This window comes from Sceloporus occidentalis, unplaced genomic scaffold, assembly GCF_023333645.1.
Source record: "Sceloporus occidentalis isolate IW3139 unplaced genomic scaffold, rSceOcc1.0.p SCAF_34, whole genome shotgun sequence".
NCBI lineage: Eukaryota > Metazoa > Chordata > Lepidosauria > Squamata > Phrynosomatidae > Sceloporus > Sceloporus occidentalis.
In genome coordinates, this window is record NW_028317014.1 from 3,488,459 (window position 1) to 3,513,450 (window position 24,992).

Genomic DNA, 24,992 nt, shown 5'->3' on the forward strand with positions numbered 1-24,992 from the left:
CAGCTTCTTTACTTGGCCATTTTACTGAATCATTGATTACACGCAGACACTGCTTGTAAAGTAAACACTCCACTAGTTGCAAGCACAGGTTGTGTCACCTATTCTGGGGCTTCTAGTGAAGGAGTGTCTTCCTACAATATGCCTGAGTGAAAGCCTTGCAGGCAAGTAAATGCAGCGCCAGCGCCAGTGCCCTGAGTGTAGAACAGGCACCCTGCTTAATAAATAAGCAGTTCAGGCAAGAGCTGAAGGTGCCATTGACGTCACATCGCAGCTAGATGACGCAAAGGAAATGTAATGCAGGTTTGATTAACCTCTCAAGTGCCGAAAGCTCGCTCCTGGTACGGTGTACGGTGTGTGACACCCGCTAGGACGCTTCACTCACCCGTTGAATCTGCAGCTTGCATGTCAGTGCGTTGGGACCGCTGCTGAGTCAGCATGCTGCGAGGGTCAGCGCCCGGATACTTGGTAGCCAAAAAATACAAATAGAAAAAGAAAAGCCTCTCGAAGACGCAAAAGAGCGGCGGGGCGTCTGGGAGCTCATAGCATCCATACAGCAAGCAGCGGGAGGCACCTGCTTCACGACACCAGCATCCTCCCCGTGCATAATCCTACATTAGCGCTGGCCATCATGACAGCGGGCTTGTGTGTTACCACAGTGCGCATGCGCAGTGACAGCTCCCGGTCTGACGGGCAGCATCGCGCTGCACGGTGTCACTGTTGGCGCGTATCGTGCGAAGGTTTGGTAGGTATGTACGGAAGGGCCGAGATAACATCTCGTGTAACCAGATATAGTAGCAGCGGCTTCCTTCGCAGCAGAAGTTTTTTATACTCTTGCTATCGCCCAAGATCACGGCACACCGCGTTATAACATACTGACTCGGTAACCCGGGTCCCAAGAGACCCTATGTATGAGAAACTGTGGGCAATGAGCTGGTGTTTTGGGATACTGCCTGAAGGTCTCAATTCCATACCTACCAACTATCCCTTCAGTCGGACCTCATCTGCTTCTTGGGACCCAGATACCTCTTTCCTCTCCTGATGTTACTCTTCCTTTTGGAAAGCACCATGTCTGGTGGGTATGCGTGGTCACAGTGGTCTACGGCCCTAAGAGTCACAGCAATGTGTACACAAACAACATAATTGTGTAAATAAAATACATGATATCAGATATTCATTGGTTACAGAAGATGCAAACAATAGGTAGATAGAATCCTGTAAAAAGTCAGTAAAACCACCCCATAGCCTCATTTTCACCAAACATCTTTAAAAAAAAGTGTCTTTTAATATTTTAGGAGAAAAGCCAGACTAAACACTGTACCTGGGACTCCTAGGGTTTTTAACTCAATCTCTTTCCATTAGTTGCTATGCTGACAATATCAATTTAAAAATTGAGATTTAAAATTTAATCCAGAAAGAATGTAGCAACAGAAATTGACATTTTGAGTTGCACTTCATATGACATGGAGACTGTAGATAAATAGATCTGAGTATGATCTGTATAAATGAAGTCATTACAAACAAAAGAAGTTCTCTAACGGAAAGGTTAAAGGGACGTTCCAGCCATCGAATGCACTTTAATGAATATGATAGCTGAGAGGTTCCTTCACATTTTTGTGTTCTTCCCCTCTCAAATTCATTGGGGGTTCTGCTTATGTATGTGACCGTTTCCCCACCCGTCTCCTTGCACGTGATATACTTACTGCCAGTCAGCTCCTGTAGCCCCAAGGACATGCGTATAAAGTACTCCCATTGATTTCAATGGTTGCCCTTTCCTCCCAATCAGTGGTGCGAACTGACCATTGGGGAAGCAGGGATCTGCAGCTTCCCTCTAAGGAATGTTTTAAATCTTTTAGGTTAAATGAATAGAGATGACAGAACTTAAAGAAGTACTTTCAGAGGATCTCTGGGACACGGGAGTGTCCTTTTAAAGAAAGAGACGATTATAGCTGCGTGGATGTCTCACAGAACTAGCTTTGTAGATACAAAATGTACATTAATGGAACCAGCATTATGTTCCTTTTGCGTCTCGCAGATAGCAAGTACCCCATCTGCTTGTTTCTACTATTATTTCACCTGCATCCCTCACAGTTACAGCACAGCCACCTACTCGGTACGGCGACTCGGAAATTATTTTGCATTGTCGCATCTTGGAAGGTACCCTCACAAATATATGAATTGCATAGCGTTCTTCCATGATATCCATAGAAATAACGTAAATCCCGTGTGGTATATTTAATGGTAAATGATGATGTTACTTGTTTCAGCGTTTCTCTCTTATGCTGCAGAGAAGCAATATACCCTGATGTCATTGAGGGCGATTACTAAGTGTTTATCAATATGTTTAGCATCATTCAAATATTAATATGTACGCGTACAGGCTAAAGATAGCCCAGTGAATCCCTTTGCTTGCAGATTTAGCCAGAATCTATAATCACACTGAAAACAAACTGCTAATTTCTGTGAAATGCCAAATCTTTTTAGTATTCTTTGTATGTCACATTTTTCACAAAAAATATATCCTATTTTTACAATTTATTATAGACTGCCAGTGGAAGAGAGAAAGCATGTACAGTAAATCATGGTACAGATACCTACATCTTCCAGAGGTTGATGGAGTCCCAACAATTTACAGAGGTTTGAAGAGAAGCAGCCATGGGGCGATCGTTAATGTCATCTCAATAGCAGTGGCGTTGTCCTTGTTGGTGTGGACAGTTAACGGTTCAGCTAAGGAACTTGTTTTCTCCTGTGTGTATAGACAGAGATGGATGAATCAGGCTTTGGCCACAGCACAACGCCAAACCAACAAGGTGAATGCAATGCCAGACATTTCTCTCACTAGCTGGCCAAGTACTAGTATGGTGGGCCAGGTACAACATGTCAACACAAACAATAAGCAGATGCCTGCTCTCATTCCATGTGGGTGGACCGATGTTCATATCCATCCTCCAAAGATGGCCTGCTTATAGTATGGTCTTCAAAGTGGGTCTCACATGGACGTCAGGGAATTTTAAAACAAGTTAGCAGGTCAAGAAGATTCGAAAATTCTATTACTGACTCTGGAAAAACATGCAAACTAGCAACATATTACTGGCAATGCTGTCAAATTATGAGACTATACACGAGCCAACGTATAAAACAAGAGCTTTTGCCAAAATGCTTTTCTCCAATCAGCCATCGATTGGTCACATTTTGATGCACATCATGTAAATTCTATGAACCGTGATGCCACCTTAATCCGTGTTGGGTTCACAAATGGGTTGTTCTTATGTTGTACCTTTCCATTAAATGGTACTCCAGCTATCATCTACACTGTCATACCTGTTATAGATGAGCAATCCTTTTAAATTCTTGTATGGTACCCAGTGCAAATTCATGGGGGTTCTGCAGAATCCCCTGTATGCATTGCCCCCTTTCACTGCCCCCCCAGCTATTTGCCATGAAGCTAAACACATCTACTGACACGTAGTATACTTCCCACCAGTCAACTCAAGATCTGCTTCGGTGGATGTTCTGAGGAGTAATCTAATGAGACCTCCAGGCGCTTGCGAAGAAAGTACTCCAATTGATGTCATTGGAACAGCTTTCCTGCCACTGACTGGCTACTTCAAGTGAAAGTATTTTGTTTTTTTGAACATTAAACTGCTTGGTATTTGGCAGGGGTACATAGGATACATTAGGAGCAGGAGGCTTGTACCTATGACATAGATTAATGCTCACCACAGATTTTGAGGGACGCTGTAACGTGTTCCATGAGGCACACAGGTGAACTTCCCCAATTTATAATTGCACAATGGAAGAGTTGTCTATCTAACAAGATGACATTAGGACCAATAAAGGTGTTGCAATAAAGATGGTCCCCAGATGTATGCCCGGCTACTAATGCATACTACACTTTGTGAGTACTTTAAAAATACTTACTTTAGTGAGAAACTGCAGTTATTCGGCTCCTCTGTGGTCTGGCAATGCTCGTAGCAGCCAATTAGTGCCAGAAAAATGGTCCTACTGATTTCAGTGCTATCCACACACATGCCCACTCGCCAAGCCAGTACTTGGGCTGATCAGCGCTAAGTCAATTACGTGCCAGGGAATGTGTATGGCCAACTACATCTCCTGCAGGGACAGGCAAAGGCATACATAAGGATCCGACTGGGAGAAGCACAGATGGAGAACTGTAAAAAAAAACTAAATGTGGGATTTCCCCTTTAACCATGACCTTAATTGATCTATGCCTTCCATAGCCCTCCAGCATAAGCCAAATGCTAACAGTTTTCCATCAGCCGTACTTCTGGCCTATTCTAAGATTACCATTCTCTCAGCAAGCACATAATGGGGGGGGGGTTAAATATAAATATGACAGCAGATCAATTCTCAGGAACATTTCATTGGCTGCTCTGAGGAATGGGGACCACATATACTAGCCTAGCACCAAAATTATTCTCTTTCCATAACTTTGGCATTCCATGCAACAAAATGCTAAATAACCCACGCATAATGACACCCTTACCAGCCTGAAACATAAAAATGAGTTTGTTTAGTCCAACAGACAATGATCATAGCAATTCCTACCATCGCATGGGGGGGGGGCATTAAAATAAATAATTCTGATTCAAATAACGCTGATCATGTATAAGGCTGAGCAAGCCTACATAGCTCACTCAGTCTAACCCAGGGACTACAATATTCAACCACATCTAGTTCTTACAGGATCTGTCTGGAAACAAACTATGTAATAAGCAGTTTTATTTTTATTTTTTTTTAATGACTGGGTCCAAAGAGATAAAAATAGTGTCTGTGTTCCAACTTATTGCCAGTACAAGGCTCGTGTGACTGACAGGGACATATTGCCTGCTCTCCAGGCTCAGTTCTCATAGGTGAGTGAAAGCCATATTCTTTATTCATATGTTATTCATAAAGAAGTCGGACGTACTTCTTCTCCCAAAGCCTTTGCTGGTCCAGACTACGTAGAAGGATTATTTCTAGGAAGAGACATGACATAATTTTTCTTAGTTCTGGAAAACTGAGAAAATTTAGTTTTGCTCCTGATAAAAAAAACCAAAAAAAAAACCAGTGAAAGGTAAAATAGTTTTTTTTTATTCTTAAATGATTTGGAATTATTTTGGATTCTTTTTGTTATGCTAAAACTCAAAATATTAAAACATAATTTTAGATATATATATACTTAATGTTATAAATATATATTAAAAAAAATGAAAGAGTTTTGAAGATTATAGAAATACAATAGAAATAGTTTAATTGTATTTACATATACAGCTCAACTTTAAAAATAGTAGAATAAATAAGTGACACGTAATTCTATTATTTTCCTCAATTCCCAATTGTATTTAAGTATGGCATCTTAAATGTATCTCAACAGAATGATGGTTGATCCATATGTTAATGTGTTGTTATCTGGTATATGCAATGTAGTTGATGAATATGTTGTACAATGCACTTAATGTTCCTCTTAAAGGTGCAACTATGTGCCTATGGCAGATCATAGTCCATCAACTAATGTTAACATATTTTTCTTTATCCCCAAAGTATGGAGATGAACTCCTCCACCCAGAGGTCTGCAGACCATCAAGTAAATGTCTTGCATTCATTGGTGAGTTATGTGTGTTTTGGGATTTATTACAATGACTATGGAACCAGATTTTTTTTTGCTGTTTTCAATAGCAAATGCAAATAGCAAGCGTAGCGCCAGTCTATTTTTCCTAAAATGGTGTATTTTTTATTAAGGTATGTCTTCAATGTCAAATGCTATACATTTAGATTTATGAACTGCTTACATTTTTAGGAACACATCAGTTTTCCAAGGCCATATATACACTCTGAGATCACACCAAGATTAGCACACTTACACATCTATGCATTGAAATAAAGCATAAAATGGGTGAGGCATAAGCACCACATCACTGATAAGAGGCAGAGTTTGTGTGGATGAAGCTTTTACTAAGCCATCCCTTTTACCATCTGCAGCATCCTATCTGTGTACATGCATTGCGAGAAATCTGGCTCGCCATTTTCTTTGTAAATAAAAAAAAAAACATTAACGATTTGCAATAAATTGTTAGTTTAGGTTCTTGAAAATAATAATAAATAATAAATAATTAGGACCTGAGTGTAACATCAAGACCCATGAGATACATAGTTGACACAATTTAGAAATATCACTAGGATTTTTTCAGGTCATTCAAAAATAGATAGAAGACATATGTAATAACAAGACATGAAAGCACTACTTCTTAATCTGTTATCTGATCTGCACCCAACATACTGGGTGACCTGAAAAACAGGAGTATTTTGTGATATCACACTATGGATAACTGAGCCAGCTACGGCAGGATGTATTCAGTTTCTTGGATCACCTCATAGGACATCTCTCCCTTTCGCCTATCATTAGCATTTAGGAATCAGAAGAATATAACTATGAATTGTGCTTTAACGGTCATGACAAACGATGGAAATGAGTGGAAATGGGCCCTGGGGGCTTTATTGATTCGTCAGAATCCTTGTCTTCAGTAGATGAATTTGTAATATGTTATGTGTACATTTGTTGATGACAAATGTGATTTCTTTCCTAATACACTATAGTTTGGGATTAAATATTCTATACTGGTTGTTTTTTCCTGATATTGTGGCAACTGTATCGTGTGATATACACAACGGGTACTTCTGATAACTATTTACCCTTTTTGCTTACAATCATCCCAGTACATAGGCCTGGATTATCTGTTTGAACACAACTTTGGAAACAAGTTATGATATTTGATATTTGATGCTAAAACAAGGAATGGTGTTTTGATGACATTCAACATCAAAATAACCAATTTAAATTCTATTATTTGAAAATTATGTTTCTTTTATTAAGAAGAAGCAAAACCAAATTATTTATGTTAGCACCCTATTGATTCTCCACAGATCCCACAGATCACAGATTTTACCATGTTCTGTAAGCAGTATCAGGCAATAGAATATGCCTTCAGTGTCCACTACATTATATGACATAAGACATTATGACATACGTTGCACAAAATGCAAGAAACTGCAACTACAACTGCAGAGGAGCAGCCTTAGCGATTTTTGTGGTTCTATAGTGACTACTGCACTAATGTAATAACAAATGTTTTATTAGGAAGGCTTTGTTGATTATAATAAAAAAAGAACACTTCAGAATCTGGGATGGACTGTCCATTTTAAGTCTTTTAGATGATCACGTACTGAAGATCTTTTAGATGATCACGTGTCCTAGTCACGTATGGACTCATATTTCACCAAATGGATTCAGATGAAAATGCGTTCTTTGTCTGTAGTTTTTTCCCCCCACAGGGAACTTGGGTGAGCTGATGGAGCCCAGGAACACAGTTTCATGTTATTGTCAAAATCGTGTACATTGGGGTTCAAGAACATGCACTGAGCCATCAACCAAGAAGACAAACCCCTCTACATGTCCCAGTTACATGGTGTTACAACATTACTACATTACTGAAAGTGTAAGCTCAAGCACATTCTGTTCACAAAGATAATGTGCTCCCTCGCAGCAGAAAGTAGATAGTTATGCATCTGTAAACGTTTATATATAGCAATGGGACACGTTGACTACATTTGACAAGCCAACTAAAAAAGAAACACGTGGGTCCCTGGAGTAAATGACTGTGTACTAATAGGAGGGACGTTTTTGTATAACTGTTTCCAGGAAAACTGGAATGCTGGGACACAACAGAATTCACAAGAACCTTCACTACACCGACAAATGGCGGAGGGTAAAACCTGGGCTGACTGGTGCCAAGGTCTAAAAGTCTTCATCTGGAATCCTGACAAAAGAGAATTTTTGGGACGGAATGGAAAAAGTTGGGGTAGGTAATTAGTTATAATTCATTTTTTGGGTATAATATTAAGCACTGTGCAGCTATTTTATTATGACTCACTCAACTAAGCCTTCAAATATTGGAATAGTTAATCATTTCTTTAATCAAATACCTTAATGTTTTTATGCGTCAGAAACACATTCTCTCCTTCCGAAGTCCATTAAATAATTGATCAACACGATTATTTTGGATCTATTACATTTGTTTAAAGTGTGCAGCAGATCTTGTAGCATCGTTAAGATAGTGGACAATAAAAAATATATATATCTGAATCTCTGTTTTAAAGAAAACTATAAGAGACCATATACAGTTGTAATCAAACGTTTGCATACCCTTGGAGAAATGGTAATATATGTACAATTTTTAAAAGCATAACAGATTTCCTTTATTTCTTATGGGATTCATATTCAACTGTAGGTTATAACAGAGTGTGCCAATCATAAAACTAAACATGGCAAAAAAAGAAAGACATGAAATGACCCCTGTTCAGAAGTCTGCATACCCCTAGTACTTAATACTGTGTATTGTCCCGTTTAGCGTTAATAACAGCGTGCAGTCTTTTGTATTAGTTGTCTATAAGGCCCCAAATTCATGCAGGAGGTATAGCTGCCCATTCGTCATGGGAAAATGCCTCCAGGTCATGCAAAGTTTTTGGTTGTCTTGCATGAGCCGCACGTCTGAGATCTCCCCAGAGTGGCTCGATGATATTAAGGTCAGGAGACTGTGGTGGCCACTCCAAATCCTTCACCTTTTTCTGCTGTAACCACTGGAGGGTCAACTTGGCCTTGTGCTTTGGGTAATTGTCGTGCTGGAGGGTCAGCGTTTGTGCGGAAGAATGCTAAGTATCTTAGATCTTAGATCTGCCAGTATCTTCTCAAGATGCCCTGTGCCTTCACAGCTCATACACCCCCAAAACACCAGGGAGCCACCACCATGCTTCACAGTGGGGCTGGTATTCTTTTCGCTATTGTTGACCCCTCTCCAATCATAGCGCTTATGGTTACGACCATAAAGCTCTATTTTGGTCTCGTTACTCCAAATTACAGTGTGCCAGAAGCTGTGAGGCATGTCAAGGTGTTGTCAGGCATATTGTAACCGGGCTTTTTTTTGTTATTGGAGCAGTAAAGGCTTCTTTCTGGCAGCTTGACCATGCAGCTCATTTTTGTTCAAGTATCGTCATTTTGTGCTCTTTGAAACAACCACGTCGTCTTTTTCCAGAGTCGTGGCTGAAATCTTTCTTGGTCTACCTGACCTTGGCTTGGTATCAAGAGATCCCTGAATTTTCCACTTCTTAATAAGCGATTGAACAGGACTGACTGGCATTTTCAAGGCTTTGGATATCTTTTTATATTATTTTCCATCTTTATAAAGTTCCATTACCTTGTTACGCAGATCTTGTGACAGTTCTTTTCTGCTCTCCATGGCTCGGTATCTAGCCTTCTCTGTGCATCCAAGTTAGAGCTAAGAAACTCATTGAACTATTTATACCCAGACACTAATTGCAATTTAAAAGGCCACAGGTGAAATTAACCTTTAATTGCCATTTTAACCCATGTGTCACCATGTGGGTTTTTAACTTTTGATCAGGGCCATTCGGGTGATATCTGTTATTATGATTGAAAAATGATACAAACAACTATGTGATAATAAATGGCTCCATATGATCACTAGCCTTTTTTTGCATGAGCAGTCTGCTGCTGTCTTTACTAAAATTTGCATTTTAAATAAACCAAATAGGATGGAGCAGGGGAATTCTACATAATTTGCTGAATTTAACTCTATTATAGCCTTATAAATACAAATATGTTATAAAAACATGTTCAAGAGTAATAACTTAACTAGGTAAAATTATACCGTATTGTCAGCAGGACATTTGCTCAGGTTCTCTTGACCAAAACTGTATAGCCATAAAATGTGTTTAATACAAAAAAGTGCAATGTGTTGTATTGCAAGCAAAAATTTCAATATCTCCTTTTTCTCAAGTTTTCAGAAACCCCCTACCTCATGAAATCACTGACAATACTGTCTGGTAATTTTCCCATTAATGGTTTAGGCCATTCATAGAATATCTAACTAAATGCTGGAAGTCCTGCAACAGTCACATCTGTGTTGCTATTGTGGCACTGCAAAACATTCGCAACTGTATTTTCCCTAATCGTATATCACTTGGGAATACACCAAACTTCCATCTGTGTCCGTGAGAGCCTGCCGAAATATTATAAAAGTTGTCTGGGAAAATGCTGGTCTTGCTCTTATTCGTCTTTTCTTGTTTCTTATGTTTTTTATATATATATATATATATATATATATATATATATATATATATACCGTATTGGCTTGGATATAGGCCTCCCCTGTATATAGGCCGCACCCTAAAAGTCAATCAACAATGCAGGGCAATGGAGCCCAGTCAATATAAAAAATATAAAAATAAAAAAATATTAAACATTTAAAAATTGGTAAAGAATAAATTAAAATGTAATAAAATGTAAGCTATAAATATAAATATACATTACAAAACACCTCATTCGCCACACAAAATCGTGTAGAATGTTAGTGGCATTTTGCACCTTATAAAATACTTATTGCCATACCTGGGAACTGCCGGGTGAAGCACCGGTTCTCTGGGTTAAGACCCGAATCCTGCGGGTCGCGCGCGGGTCTTGACATGCCCCACTCCCTTCAAATGGGGGTATTTTCGTGGGAACGCCCCTGACGTCAGCGGGAACGCCCACTGACATCATCAGGACATCCCACAAACATCACGTAACCGCCCACCAATGTCAGCGGGATCTCCCACCGATGTGGGCAGTCCTGGCCGCGTCCCTATAGCTTGCAGATTTCAGGAAAAATATTAAAATCTTTTTAGCATGTTTTTTTCATTAGCTTTTGTAGATGAGCAAGATGTTCCGAAAGTTTATATCTGCATTGCAACATTCAAACTCACACCACTATACAACCAGCGAGAGTAGCGTTTTACTGGGAAGCACAGGGTCAGTGGTCGTGTCATAAGGGCCCCGGAATGCACATGGAAAGCAGGTGGAGGTAGGGGCAATGTTCAAGGTGGTGGGGAGAGAGTTGACATGCCAAGCACACCATCGCTGGTTAATGGGATGGATGTTGAGCTATAGCGTTAAGGTGTGGACACGATTCTGTCAGTCTCACACCTCAAGTTACACTTCCCCATTGCAGAATCAACGCTTCCTTACAATACACATTGTATCAAATCTAGTCACGCATAGGTTCATTTCTTTAGTCCATTGTTCCGGTGCTATGGGGAATAAATGCAAATAAGATCATAATATTGCCATTGGCAAATATTCAAGTAGCGCATTATTATGGTTTGTGGTGGTTGACGCCTTTACACTACAGTCCATACATCATGCAAGCTTATTTGATTGCATTACCATAATAAAAATGTCTTATTCTTTATTATATCCATATCTGCATTCTTTTTCAGCCCTGATTTCCTTATTTTACTTTCTACTCTATTCATTTCTCACTGGGATGTTTGCATTGTGTATTTACGGATTACTTCTTACAATAAACCCCTACGTTCCAACATACAGGGACAGGGTTTTTCCCCCAGGTAAGTAATTCATCATTTAAGGTAAATATTTGTATAATACACTTTTATTCTCCATTGTTATTATTTGAGGATGATCACGTTTAAGTACTCGTGACAATTTTGTTCTTATGAAGTCAACAAGACTTGAGCTGGGTTTGTCCAATGCACCCTGGCAAACATACTACAAAAAAAATAAAGTTAAAAATGAACACAACAGAACTGGCTATGAAAGAAATGGGGCATGTGGGTCAGAAGTGGCACCTACCCCTAAATATTGTGTAACTAAGGTCTTGGCTATACTGAAAGAGTCTACAAATCTTTACTGAGAAGTGCCCTTATCATAGTCAATGTGCAATAGGAATACTTTAAATAAAGCAAAAAAAATCCTACTAAAATTAGACTGTTTAGTCTTAGGGAGTATAAGATACGTCACATAATACGTGACTGAAACAGGATAATTAGTGGTTCAGTAGCCATTATGACTTGACACAAAGCGATGCTGCTTGTTATTGTGTACTAAATACGTCTTAGCTTCATTGGGAAAGTTTTCAGATTTTCTATTAAAATGTATTTTTTTATTTTTAAATAGAATAGAAGTTTACTAAGGAGAATAATAAATTACTTTATGTGCAGTAAATTGGAACATAAGCCTTGTAGTATTGCACCAACATGTAAGATCGTTATTCTTATTTGGGAACCAGGAAATAATTTTTGGCCTTGTAGTCATTGGCTGGTGTTCAAGGCATTTTGCATTCCTTTGGAGGAGCCTGAAGTGTGAACTAGCGAACCCATGGTCCGTCTTATGGTTAGTGTTACAAAGCAGCTCCAGAATCTGATCTAGGGAATACTTAGGGTGGGGTAAAGTCAAAAATATTATATAATTATACATCATGCCTTTTTGATGGCTGTGGTCTGTTTTTTGTTTTTTTTTTCTTGTTATTGTTCTGCTTTGTGCTTACATTACTCACACACACAAAAAAACAAAAATACAGCACAGGTTTCAACAGTAGACACTTTGTCACTTATATGACATTATTTTATCACTACCTTTACCATCGGAAGCCAGTTATGTTCCTTGTTTTTAATCTGTAACAGTTTTAACTAGTTGTGGGTAGTTTTTCCTTTGCCCATACCAAAGAACCTCATACTACCTTATAGTAGAAGGGGCCAGAACTAGACATGTATAGGGGTGAGGGTGGCCCCATATTACCTTGAAAGGTGCGGGAGTGGTGGACCCTGAGTTGAGAGTGACCATGGCCAAACATCATTCCCCCATTAAGGGATTAAACACACTGATCCGGGGGCCCAGTAATCAGCTAGAATTTCCAAAGCCTCTGGATGAAACCTGCAACTTTCCAGGAATGATTGCTTCTTGTCTTCTGCGTCAGCCTTCACTCAACTGTCCTGAACTCACCACCATTTTTCCGACACTTACTTCGAAAGCTGCCAAGCCATACCAAAAGGGTAATTAATAAACGTGTGAATAAACATGAAAATCCAGTGTGATGCGGCAAGTTACCAGGTTCAATTTAAAGGTCTTAGATTGTGGAAAAACCTTGGCCCTGGTATTTTCACCCAGCATACTTCATCGAAGAGCTCCACAGAGTTAGGGTTCTCATATTTTTATCTTGAATAGTTGGAATTAAACTGTACTTTTCTGTTTCTTTTTTTTTTTCCAAATTCAAGGAGTAACAATAAGACCTCATGTAGCTGACTTTCATTTTTCATTCAGTGCTTCAGAAAGCAGTACATGGTCATCTTATGCTGAAACCCTGAATACATTTCTGGAAGGTAAATCTAACTTTGTTTTTTATTTATGTATTCTGTATTTGTGGGATCTGTATTTGTGGGCTTTATAACAATTGTATCACAAAATGAAAAATAATAAATTTTAAGGAGAAACATACTGGGGTGTGCTACATTGTAAGGATCTTACTGCAGTCCCGCTTAACAGCTAGTTACTCTACTGTTGAGCTGCACCTGTCATAACTTCTGTGAGTGTTTGATTGCACACGGGATGGCTGGATTTTAATTAGAGATTGCTGCTCTATTTGGCACAAGAAGCGGTAATGCAGAGAGGGGTAGTTGGGGAGCTGAGGGAAAACAAGAGGTGATGGCACTTGTAAATTTGTTGAGGGCTCAAAAAGCAGAGGTTCCCCCAAACACCTTAAAGGCAGCTCTATGATTGGATTGGATAGTGTTGGTATAATGGGCACTCTCTGAGCAATAGAAAAAAGCAACTAGCTGACCTGTTACAAAGATCAGAAGGCCAACAAGGAGGAGACAGATAACAGAAAGTGGGAATCCTTAAAAGGGATATTTTCCTTGTATATCCGGAGGGGGGAGGCACATTTTATAATTGTGATTCAGGGACAGCTAGAGAATGTCTCAAACTCATCTCATCTCCCTCACATATACATACAATATTTACCATAATTTTTTTTATTAGACTTGTATCCCTTCGTACTTACCACTTTATATCCTTAAATTGATTGATAAGATTCTGCATGTAGATGACAGCCTTCTCAGCATTTGAAGTGTGAGCTTGAAGCCTCCAGCAGTACTAGAGTTGTTTAACTTCATTTAGCGTACCCTTGGGGTAGAGGTCACCTGTTGAGCTGCCAGACATTGAGGAGGGGGGTCCTGTTGCTCTTAGAGCTCACAGCACAGTGGAATCTTTACTGCCTCTCACTGGTTTGCTGGTCACAGGTTGCAAAGGGCAGCCTGTACTACTTATATTTCATTTCAGGCAATCATGTCGTGGGGAATATAGGACATGTGGTCACCCAAGTATATATTTTAGTGAAACACGCTCATACTATCTGATTTAGGTCAAAAACGTGTCATCAATACGAAGCCAACATCCCTCTTGTGTAATGGTAAAGCCAATGGTAACCTCAAGCTATTCATTAATTAAGTACGTTTATTGCAGAGAAAATCATTTGTTTGCAACATTGCCCTACCTGGAATTCCCAGGGCTGACTCCCCCAGAGCCTTCTCTTCCCTGCTCTTTATAGAAGGTACAGCCTGGTCAGTGGGGCTAGCTGCATGCAGACATTACCTCGGTAGCTGGGAAAAGTGACAAGCCATTGCCGCTCTTACACGACGGCACTTTGCGGCCCACAGTGAATGAGCTGTGTGTCCCCCCCCAAACTGGTCCTTGTGATAAGGATATATTAGCCTGCACCTGCATTAGCCTCTCTAGTGCTAAACACAAGTCCTCAATTGTAGGTTGTGGATAACAAGTAACAAAATAGCTACAAGAAAAAAAAATAAAAGTGGCTTTAGCAAATGGGAGGTAGACCCATGGGTATTTGGTGTATATTGTTGGAATTTTCTGTTACAGGATAGGTTACTAAATTAGGATATGTATTCCTTCGTTCTTAGCCTATAACGATGACATCCAAATAGTCAACAACATTGAATGCACCCCTGGACAATATTTTATCCAGGCAGGAGATGAAAAAGAAGAGAAGAAAGCCTGCCACTTCAGACGCTCACAGCTAAAGAACTGCTCAGGAATTGAAGACCCCACCTTTGGTTTTTCTGAAGGGAAACCGTGTTTCTTACTAAAGATGAATCGGGTAAAAATAAGTGTTAATTATTAATACTATTCTTAAAGAATCTATCAGGAATCCTTACAAAAAAATAATAATGCACAGAGGTCACTCAAGATGCCATTCAAATTTAAATATGTAAGTACCAAATTAGGTCTACAAATCCTATCCAAATATACCCTTAAAATACCTTTATAATTAATATTTTTACATTTCCCATTGATCAAATACACATTTATATCAAGTGTCACAAATGTAGGCTACTGATTTATTATATTTTAATATAGATTAATTAATTGATTGTACCTAATCAATAAGTATGTAGGCTTCTTTACTTACATACAGCACGTTTGTACTTCTCCTTTATTATACTGTTAAGCGCTAAGTAAATCCATATACGGTAAATGCTATATAAATGCTATATACTATCTGATACTGCAGGGTATAAACACTCAATTTTAGCCCACAGCACTTAAGCTCCATCATCTTACCATCTGTCATCACTTAGTGCTGTATGTATACTACTTTCCTCTAACAAATAAACTTCAAATACATAGAAGCTGAGATTTTGTCCGAACGTTGGTCACAGAGACTGTAGATATTCAATGAAAACATATATCGGACACTCTCACAGCTGGAGTTACAATTACAGGCATGATGTCTTTATATGACATCGAGGACCCGTGTTTACATGTCCAGAGCATTACAGGGTCATGCATGGAGTGTCATTTTCCTTATCTGTTCTTTTCTTAATTGCTGTCATCTCAACTGGATATATTCTGGGTTCTTCAGGCCAATATGGAATAATAACCAATGTTCTGTATCAAGTAGCATTAGGATATGGATGGTTCATGACTAGCTATAGCCTATTGCCCTCAGCATTGACAAAGATCTATACTGTGAATGGTTGCCTTGTGCCAATGTGGCAATGTGCTGGCAAACAAATACATGACAATGTATTCTACAGTAAAGTTTTTAGTCTTCTTCTGCAAGCGGTTGGCATACAAATATGTCTGCACACACAGCCATTTCTGCTTCAAGGGAAGAAAAGTTCTGCAATGTGTACATTAAGAATTATACTAAAGATTTACTTTTTGTGACTTATTGACACACATATAGTTAATTTCATAACATCAACCTATAAAGTCTCTAAAATTAAATGTTTTTGACTCATAACTTCTTATATTCATAACATATATAAAAGAAATATGAAAGTATCTTATGCTATGGCACATGTAGTAACACTTTATACTTTTTCCCCCGATTAGATAGTCGGGTATAAGGCTGGTTCTGGAGTTCCTATTTATGTCACTTGTGAAGTCCCGGTAAGAATATTCACAATAGAAACATAGAATATTGAGCACATTACAGTAGACTGTGGGTGGCACAGGACTTTCCGTTCTTTGGCTCCTCATTTGGCTCCATAGTCTTAATAAATTAAAGTGCTAAAAATGTATTTGTGTGGAAACATCACATTTTATGACATATCTGTGATGAACCTAGACAACAAGCCTGATCAGGACAGGAAGACAGAAGTTCCGTATTTGCAATTTTGATAATTTAGTACAAAGGAAATCATAGTATTGGTGTCAAGAACACTTGTGTCTTGGTTTGTGAGATCTCCCTAACAATGAGTGTTAGAAATGTTGGAGTACATTTCATGCCCTCAATTCTTAGTATACACCTGAGGTCATTTTTTCATGGAAAAATAGCCACTAGTACACATAACACAAAAGCAAGCATATAAACATAAGTCCAGATACTTCAGAATAAACAATGTGGACAGTCCAATATTGGGATATATCAAATCAGCAATCATATTCACAGTAAAGCACAAACATAGTATTTCAATTGATTTTTAACACAATGAAAAGGTGGTGGTGGTGGGGGGGTAAAATTGTTCTTAAATTGCAGGAAAATGTTTTACAAATAATTTAATGACATAACTATACATCTGAAAATGTTACTGAGGCAATTCAAACACAAATGGACTTTATTATTATATGATGTGATTGTGGCTATTTATAGTTTCCGTATAAGATTTCAGAATATGTAAAACACATCTACACCTAGACATTAATTCATATGTATGTATAACAACAAAGTCTGTTCTTTTATTTTAACAGAGAGGTAATCATACCCACCTTGGATCAGTCAATTTTTATCCAACAAATGAATATGATCTCATGTATTACCCATTTTAAGGCAAACTCACCCATGTAAGTATTGTCTATGAAGCATTTTGTACGTTCTATCTGACTTTATATAAGTCCATAACTTGAAAATGGTGAAAATGTTTATCTATTTCTTTATGTTTTGCTTATCCTGCATGGAGAATCTTTATCCCTCAGGTGAAAAAGGGAAATGTCTCTACAACTATGTAAAATAACTATGGTAAGCATGCTTCTCTTAAATATGAAGTCTGTTTCAGCATAAGGCATCCTGAGTATCTGTGCCGAGGTATGTTATCCTTTGACTGAAGATTTAGTAAGAGGGTATAACAAAGGAGGAAGACATCCAGAATGCAGGACAGACAGTATACTATTGTGTTTCACCCTTCTAAAGGGACAGTTCACCTGCCTATCTTCACCTTGAGTGTTAGGCAACACCACAGTTTGTGACAGAGAGTCTCTATAGGCAGCAGAGCTTTGAGGGGACACTTGACCTTGTCCTGTTTGCCATGTATTGTGAAGGGGTAGACTCAGTGAGCTTCTCCAGCAAGAAGACACAGGATAACCATATATATAATGCATTGGTCAAGAGAGACAATGTAGAGAATCTTCAACCCTTCTTGCAGGGGAACTCACTGACCTTGGCTCTGCATAATGCATTGTAAAGTCGGTGTGTCTGATACAAACTCCTTGTAACAGGAGCTAGGTGACCCGATTAGTCCCTGGCTGTTATTGCTGGGTTTCCCTCTCTGTTAGCCGGCTACAGGGGGTTAGCTGGGTTATGGGTTGGCTCCATATCAGTGATCCTTCAGAGGATGAGAGTCAAAGGCGGCGCTTTAAACAACTTTAGTGTTAGTAAAACACTTAAGGCAGATTTACCAGAACACACATGCTTTATTTGGGGACACAGGGACATTTATAAAGCGACAGTAAGTCTAAAAGTCAACTTTTCAAACAATCAAATGTTGCAGCCACAATCTCCAGCCAATGAAAATGAGAGCAATAAATGACACAGTAAACAGTGACCAACCAGGTGCAGGGAAACAGCGGGTAAAGTAAAATATAACTAACTACATAGCGTAGTTCATTCACAAATGGTTGCCTTACTGAACCCTCATTGCTAGTCAGAACAGTGTCAGAGAAAATAATCGTATTACCGACTACCAATTTTGAAATGGGACCTGGGAATCTCTGACTGCTGTGACTTGAAGCATTAATGTAGCTGGGCAGCCAGAGTTAAAAGTGGAAAGAAGAGGGCAGGGAGCACAAAAGTAACATTTGAAAAATAAGTGGACAGTGCTCTATCACAGAAAACGGTTCCGTTGCGGAACCAGGGGTCCGTTACCCTCCCTGTTTAGTGAATACGCCTCTCAGAAGTAGCAAATTGGTATTGGATGTGAAAAGCAAAAGTATCCTTGATCTGCTTGAAAAAGTCTTCCAAGTATGCTGAAATCATGGCTTTGTCCTGCTCTAGATTGGGAACTCTTGGCTCAAGCTGTGAATGAATAATGCCTGGATAATGTACAGGTACTCTCAAAGTATGACTTCTGCTTATTTTGTTCCAGCATGCAATTCTACATACAGGATGGAATTAGAGAAAAACGGGTGCTAAGGGTAAATAGCCTTTTTTGTGTTTTCCCCCAGGTAAATTATACCTCTCCTATAATTGCAATGCACTTCACAGAAGTCATAAGAAATGAGGACGTCACCATTCAATGCAAGATAAATGGGAAACAAATTATCAATGACCATAAGAATGACCGCTTCTTGGGAAGGATAATCTTTACGCTCCACATCAGATGAAACACTAAAATAGAAAATTTTGGCGTGGCCCCTAATGACAAGTATATGATAACAGAATATAGAAATAATGGGTTCCACAAATATTCCTGCAAAAAGCATAACAGCTTTTTTTGCTACCATACCAACATTAAAGGGAAACTAGACAACTTTGAGCATTGTTAAATTCATGTATCAATATGACTAATTTAAGCTTTATGTATTGCAGAAAGTGTAATTATTTCAAGATACTTGGTTGAAAATGAAGGCACAGTGATATTTTGGTAAAACTAGAATAACACTTTATTTGATCCCCATCTCTCTCTGGATCTGTCTTTATGCTATTCATGTCTATATCTGTTTCACGTATGTCTTCCATTTTCTCACATAGTTCTTTCCATATGTCTAACACACTCTGTCTGCCTGCCAGTTACTGCCTATAGGTATATATCTGATGTATCATGTATATATTTGCCTTATGTCTGTCTCTCATCCACTGTCTCTTTCCCCCATCTGTCACTTTCTTTTACTCTTCCTCACTGTAGATTACATGGTGCTTCAGACAAAAAGCTGTGCCCCTACCTTTGTTTAACTTGGCACAGTTTTAATAATTAATTAGGCCAAAGCGTGAATAAATCTGTCTTTAAACCATGACTTGCCGGGTTTCACCTGGTGTCTCAACCGCCAGGTGAAGAGGATACGTTCACACCCATGCCCTGGCCAAATTCTGCCCACTTCTGCCTTCTCTTAGCCCTCTATAATCTATCTGTGTAGATACTCCTGACTATTTTGGAACCACACTTCAAGAGACAGGGAGCTCTGGGAAGTTCCCAGGTATGGCCTCATTCATAAAATAAACCTATGAATGAAACAATGTACACTGCTCAAAATAATAAAGGGAACAACACAACGTAACTCAAAGTCAATCACACATCTGTGAAATCACACTGTCCACTCAGGAAGCAACACTGATGGACAATCAATCTCACACGCTGTTGTGCAAATGGAACAGACAACAGGTGGTAATTACAGGCAATTAGCAAGACACCTCCAATAAAGGAGTGGTTCTGCAGGTAGTGACCACAGACCACTTCTCAGTTCCTATGCTTCCTGGCTGATGTTTTGGTCACTTTTGAATGCTGGCGGTGCTTTCACTCTTGTGGTAGCATGAGACGGAGTCCACAACCCACACAAGTGGTTCAGGTAGTGCAGCTCATCCAGGATGGCACATCAATGCGAGCTGTGGCAAGAAGGTTTGCTGTGTCTGTCAGTGTAGTGTCCAGAGCATGGAGGCGCTCCCAGGAGACAGGCCAGTACATCAGGAGACATGGAGGAGGCCGTAGGAGGGCAACAACCCAGCAGCAGGACCGCTACCTCGGCCTTTGTGCAAGGAGGAGCACTGCCAGAGCCCTGCAAAATGACCTCTAGCAGGCCACAAATGTGCATGTGTCCACTCAAACGGTCAGAAACAGACTCCATGAGGGTGGTATGAGGGCCCGACATCCACAGGTGGGGGTTGTGCTTACAGCCCGACACCGTGCAGGACGTTTGGCATTTGCCAGAGAACACCAGGATTGGCATATTCGCCACTGGGGCCCTGTGCTCTTCACAGATGAAAGCAGGTTCACACTGAGCACATGTGACAGACGTGACAGAGTCTGGAGACGCCGTGGAGAACGGTCTGCTGCCTGCAACATCCTCCAGCATTACCGGTTTGGCGGTGGGTCAATAATGGTGTGGCATTTCTTTGGGGGGCCGCACAGCCCTCCATGTGCTTGCCAGAGGTAGCCTGACTAACATTAGGTACCGAGATGAGATCCTCAGACCCCTTGTGAGACCATATGCTGGTGCGGTTGGCCCAGGGTTCCTCCTAATGCAAGACAATTCTAGACCTCATGTGGCTGGAGTGTGTCAGCAGTTCCTGCAAGAGGAAGGAATTGATGCTATGGACTGGCCCGCCCGTTCCACAGACCTGAATCCGATTGAGCACATTTGGGACATCATGTTTCGCTCCATCCACCAACGCCACGTTGCACCACAGACTGTCCAGGAGTTGGCGGATGCTTTAGTCCAGGTCTGGGAGGACATCCCTCAGGAGACCATCGGCAACCTCATCAGGAGCATGCCCAGGCGTTGTAGGGAGGTCATACGGGCACGTGGAGGCCACACACACTACTGAGCCTCATTGTGACTTGTTTTAAGGACATTACATCAAAGTTGGATCAGCCTGTAGTATGGTTTTCCATTTTGAGTGTGACTCCATATCCAGACCTCCATGGGTTGATAAATTTGATTTCCATTGAGAATTTTGTGTGATTTTGTTGTCAGCACATTCAACTATGTAAAGACGGAAGTATGTCATACGATTAGTTCATTCATTCAGATCTAGGATGTGTAATCTTAGTGTTCCCTTTAATTTTTTGAGCAGTGTATAACACTAACAGTTAGTAGCAGCATTGACGTAGCTGCATTCATTTCACACTAAAGAATGAATGGGAAAGGGCAGCTACTCAGGCTCTTCATTGGTTGATAAAGTTGGCAAAAAATATATAAACATAATATAAATGAGAGGTTTTGGTTATATGAATTGGCCAAAGCATAATTAAGCTCACCCGCCACGTCAAGGCACACTCTCAATAGGGTGAGATCCTACTCTCACCTCCTACATAGTGGGCACACAAAGCAGTTTATACTGCTACCAAAACCTTATTAATGTGTTGGGGGAGGTGCAATTAAACCTCCTCCCATTTAACCCCTGGACAGCAAGCTGCTGGACGAGTTCCCTGCTGGAGGCTGGTAGAGTCGCTCTTACAGACCTTTAAATCCTGGTGCCAAAGCTGGGTTTTCCGCTTTTCCGATTCTCCACCCTGATGAAGCCGAGGTGCATCTTGGTGAAACGTCCGTTTAGAGTGTTAGGAATTTTTTTTACACGCTACTAGTTTTTTCAGGTTAGAATTTAGGGATTTTGTCTTAACTAATAAGCTACACTAGTATATCTACAAACATGAAAAAACAAAGTTTCTTCCGGTTGTGCGTCTTCGTGTACGTTTATCCACTATCGGCCATATTTGTTGCACCCTAGAATGCACCCTAGATCGTAATCTCTCAACCAGGCCAATGCTGTGTGGGCTTGTGCCCAATGAAGCCTCCCACATAAATGTCACGAAACCGGGTCCATATGGATAACTGAAAGGACCCAGGGCGCCCAAAGATTGTGTGCAGGAGTTACGGTGCAGTAGCGGAGTTGGACAGGGCCTGGTTGCAGGGCGACCACACTCACCCAGGTGTTGAGCACCTAGGGTTGTGCAGCCACATACCAGCGCCCTGACATATCAGCAGATGTAATCCAAAAGGAAACAAAGTGATATCCTGCAGGCACCCTGGAGCAGGCATGAACATATCACTAGAATCACGTGCAGGATGCTGCAGGCTGGGAGTATGGAAGCTAAGCAAAGGATATAGCAGAAACATAACAAGCAAGGGACAGGGAGAACAGGCACAAAACATAACCAGACAAGACATACATGATACAGGGCACAACAAAGGACAGGGAACAAGGCAAGGAACACAGGGGAAGGAGTGAGGAGCCAGGATCCTCGGACGCTTCTCCTATAAGCAAGGATAGGACTACTTAACTGGGACATGGGGAGAGGAGAGAGGAACCGAAATCCTCAGATGATTCTAGGAAGAAGGGCAAAGGTACATAAGAGACAGACAAACATGAATACAGGAACTAGCCTAGAACTATGTGATAACAATTGGAGATTCCGTCACATCATATGGCCATAGTATGCTTAGCCCACCACCACGCCAAAGTACTCCAATGACGGTGGGTCGTAACGCTAATCCCTGCCGACAGTGGTACGAAACAAACCAAACATGTAATCCAAACACATAGCACTGAGACATACCTGTAAACTGCAGACTGAGACAAACAGAACACACAGGTGGGGCACACCTTATAAAGGAAACAGAGCTGAAGCAAAGAGCTGAAGCAGAAGCAAGGAATGGAAGATCAGAACAGAGCAAAAGGAAATCCAGGAATGTATCGAAGCAAAACAGGGAAACTGAAGCAAGAGCGAGATATGCAGCTCCGCAGCCTGGGTAGGACGTGACAAATGTATTGTGTATATGGTAGGTCCCTTTGGTGTGCAAATGCTTGGTTAAACTGTTAGGGCCAAACTGAATTGTCAGCCTGTCCCTGTTCTCAACAACCAGAGTCACATAACAAAATAGTACTTTTTTCTTCCATATACCTTTATTTCATTTTTATATATATATATTTATATGTATACCATACAATTATACATACATTGTAGACATGGGTATTTTGTCTTCTCAGACCACTGGGTCTTACGCAAAGGGGTTTATTCACTAAAGCAAGAGTTGGCACTATGCATTATAAAAGGGCCACACCATGTTCATTGCTCTTTATGAATGGCTGAGCTAGTGTATAAAACAATGTTTAATAACAGAAGCGACCTTCCAAAAAAAAATCTCACCGATTTAAGTATATATTATACTGGGCTATACACTCTATAGTCTTAGAGCAGAAGCTCATTCTGGTTAACCCTTCATAATGTTAAGAGAAGTCAAACTCCACTTCTCCCGCCAACTCTCGCTTTAGTGAATAAGCCCAAGGTCAGACAATCACCCCTGTATACATCAATTACAAGGTACCATTAAAAAACACCTTTCATTTCCAAGATACTTTCATAACATTCATTATATTCGCATTTCAGCAGGTCTATACACTGTGGGTGTTATTTATAAAACTGCTGCAGGCACCAAAAAACAAGGGAAAGTGCTGAAAACTGTGATTGTGCTGGTATTATTTGAGGGCATGGACAGGCATACAAATGGTACGACAACCTGTGGCTCTTCGTCTGTTCCTGGACAATTCAAGTACAAAAAAATGTGTAATAATGAAATACAGCAAATTATAACAAGTTCTGAATAATTAAAAAAAAAAACACAAAGAAATTTGAATACATACCAATGTATGGTGATTTGCACTTAAAGGTCATTCATTGAGAAGATATGAATAATACAATAAAACAGAAGCAGTATGCAAATATAATAAAGATAATGCTATGATGATCTAGATGCAAGACACAGACAGGGTTTCTGCACTAAACATTAATGGGACTGTACCTAAACTGTGTTTCTTCTGGTAATTAGAGCATATACTTTGACTTTATGAATCACCGCAAGCAAATCAAGACTAATGAGGCTTCAGCATATATAAAGTGAGCAAGAGGGAAGGCAATGAGGGGTTAATATGGACTCTAGCCATCTTTGGGGACCCACAAGCAGGTAACTGTCCGTGGGTGCTTGCCTATTAACTTTAAAGATAGACCTACAAATGTATTGTGTATGAGTGCTGTGTGACATCACCACACAAACGTATGCATGGTTCTTATAGTTTATTTGCAAATAGCATCAAAATGTGTTTTTATTGATGTTTTCATTTCGTGATAGCATAATATGTAAGCAACGTATCAAGCCTACATTCCAAAAAATTATTTAAGGAGATTATATTTAAGACTTTCATTATGTTATGTAGTGTAATATATGTAGAATCCTTCAATATATAGAAATCAAAATTAACGAGCCTTTTGACTGCAATGGTCAGCTTTAGTATAGCGTGCATTCTGAATAACACAACACAATATATTAAGCCAACTAGTTTAAGAAAGTTGAGTCATGCCTGTAACAATGACCCATTCTGTCTCAACAGAAACCTTTTCATTTGGATTACATATTCCCCGCCTCCTCCTGTATATTTATTTCAACAGGATGCTCATCATCTTTTGTTTCTATAAAATCAGATTGTTCATGTGAGGCACTATTTATGACTTTTTTTATCAATTATAAAGCGCTGTGGAATATGATGGTGGATAATAATAAATTATAATAATGCACAATCTATTACAGAGCTTAATGCAACAAAGGACCTGTCCTCATTAAAGTAGCTAGATAATAACACGTGAGTACTTTATAAGCAGCCTTGAGGAGCTATACGTTAAAATGTCGAGACCTCGGTGAG

At 39.8% G+C, this 24,992-nt stretch overlaps 1 protein-coding gene across 1 annotated transcript; it reads left to right on the forward strand.

Annotated features, from left to right (window-relative positions):
- The first annotated feature begins 7,753 nt into the window (after window positions 1-7,753).
- LOC149298141 (protein ATP1B4-like) lies at window positions 7,754-18,967 on the forward strand. The gene is given in 7 exon segments (XM_089487631.1): window positions 7,754-7,856; window positions 11,329-11,457; window positions 13,123-13,227; window positions 14,824-15,020; window positions 16,262-16,318; window positions 17,120-17,212; window positions 18,809-18,967. Coding segments are annotated over 7 exon segments (843 nt in total).
- Window positions 18,968-24,992: the final 6,025 nt, after the last annotated feature.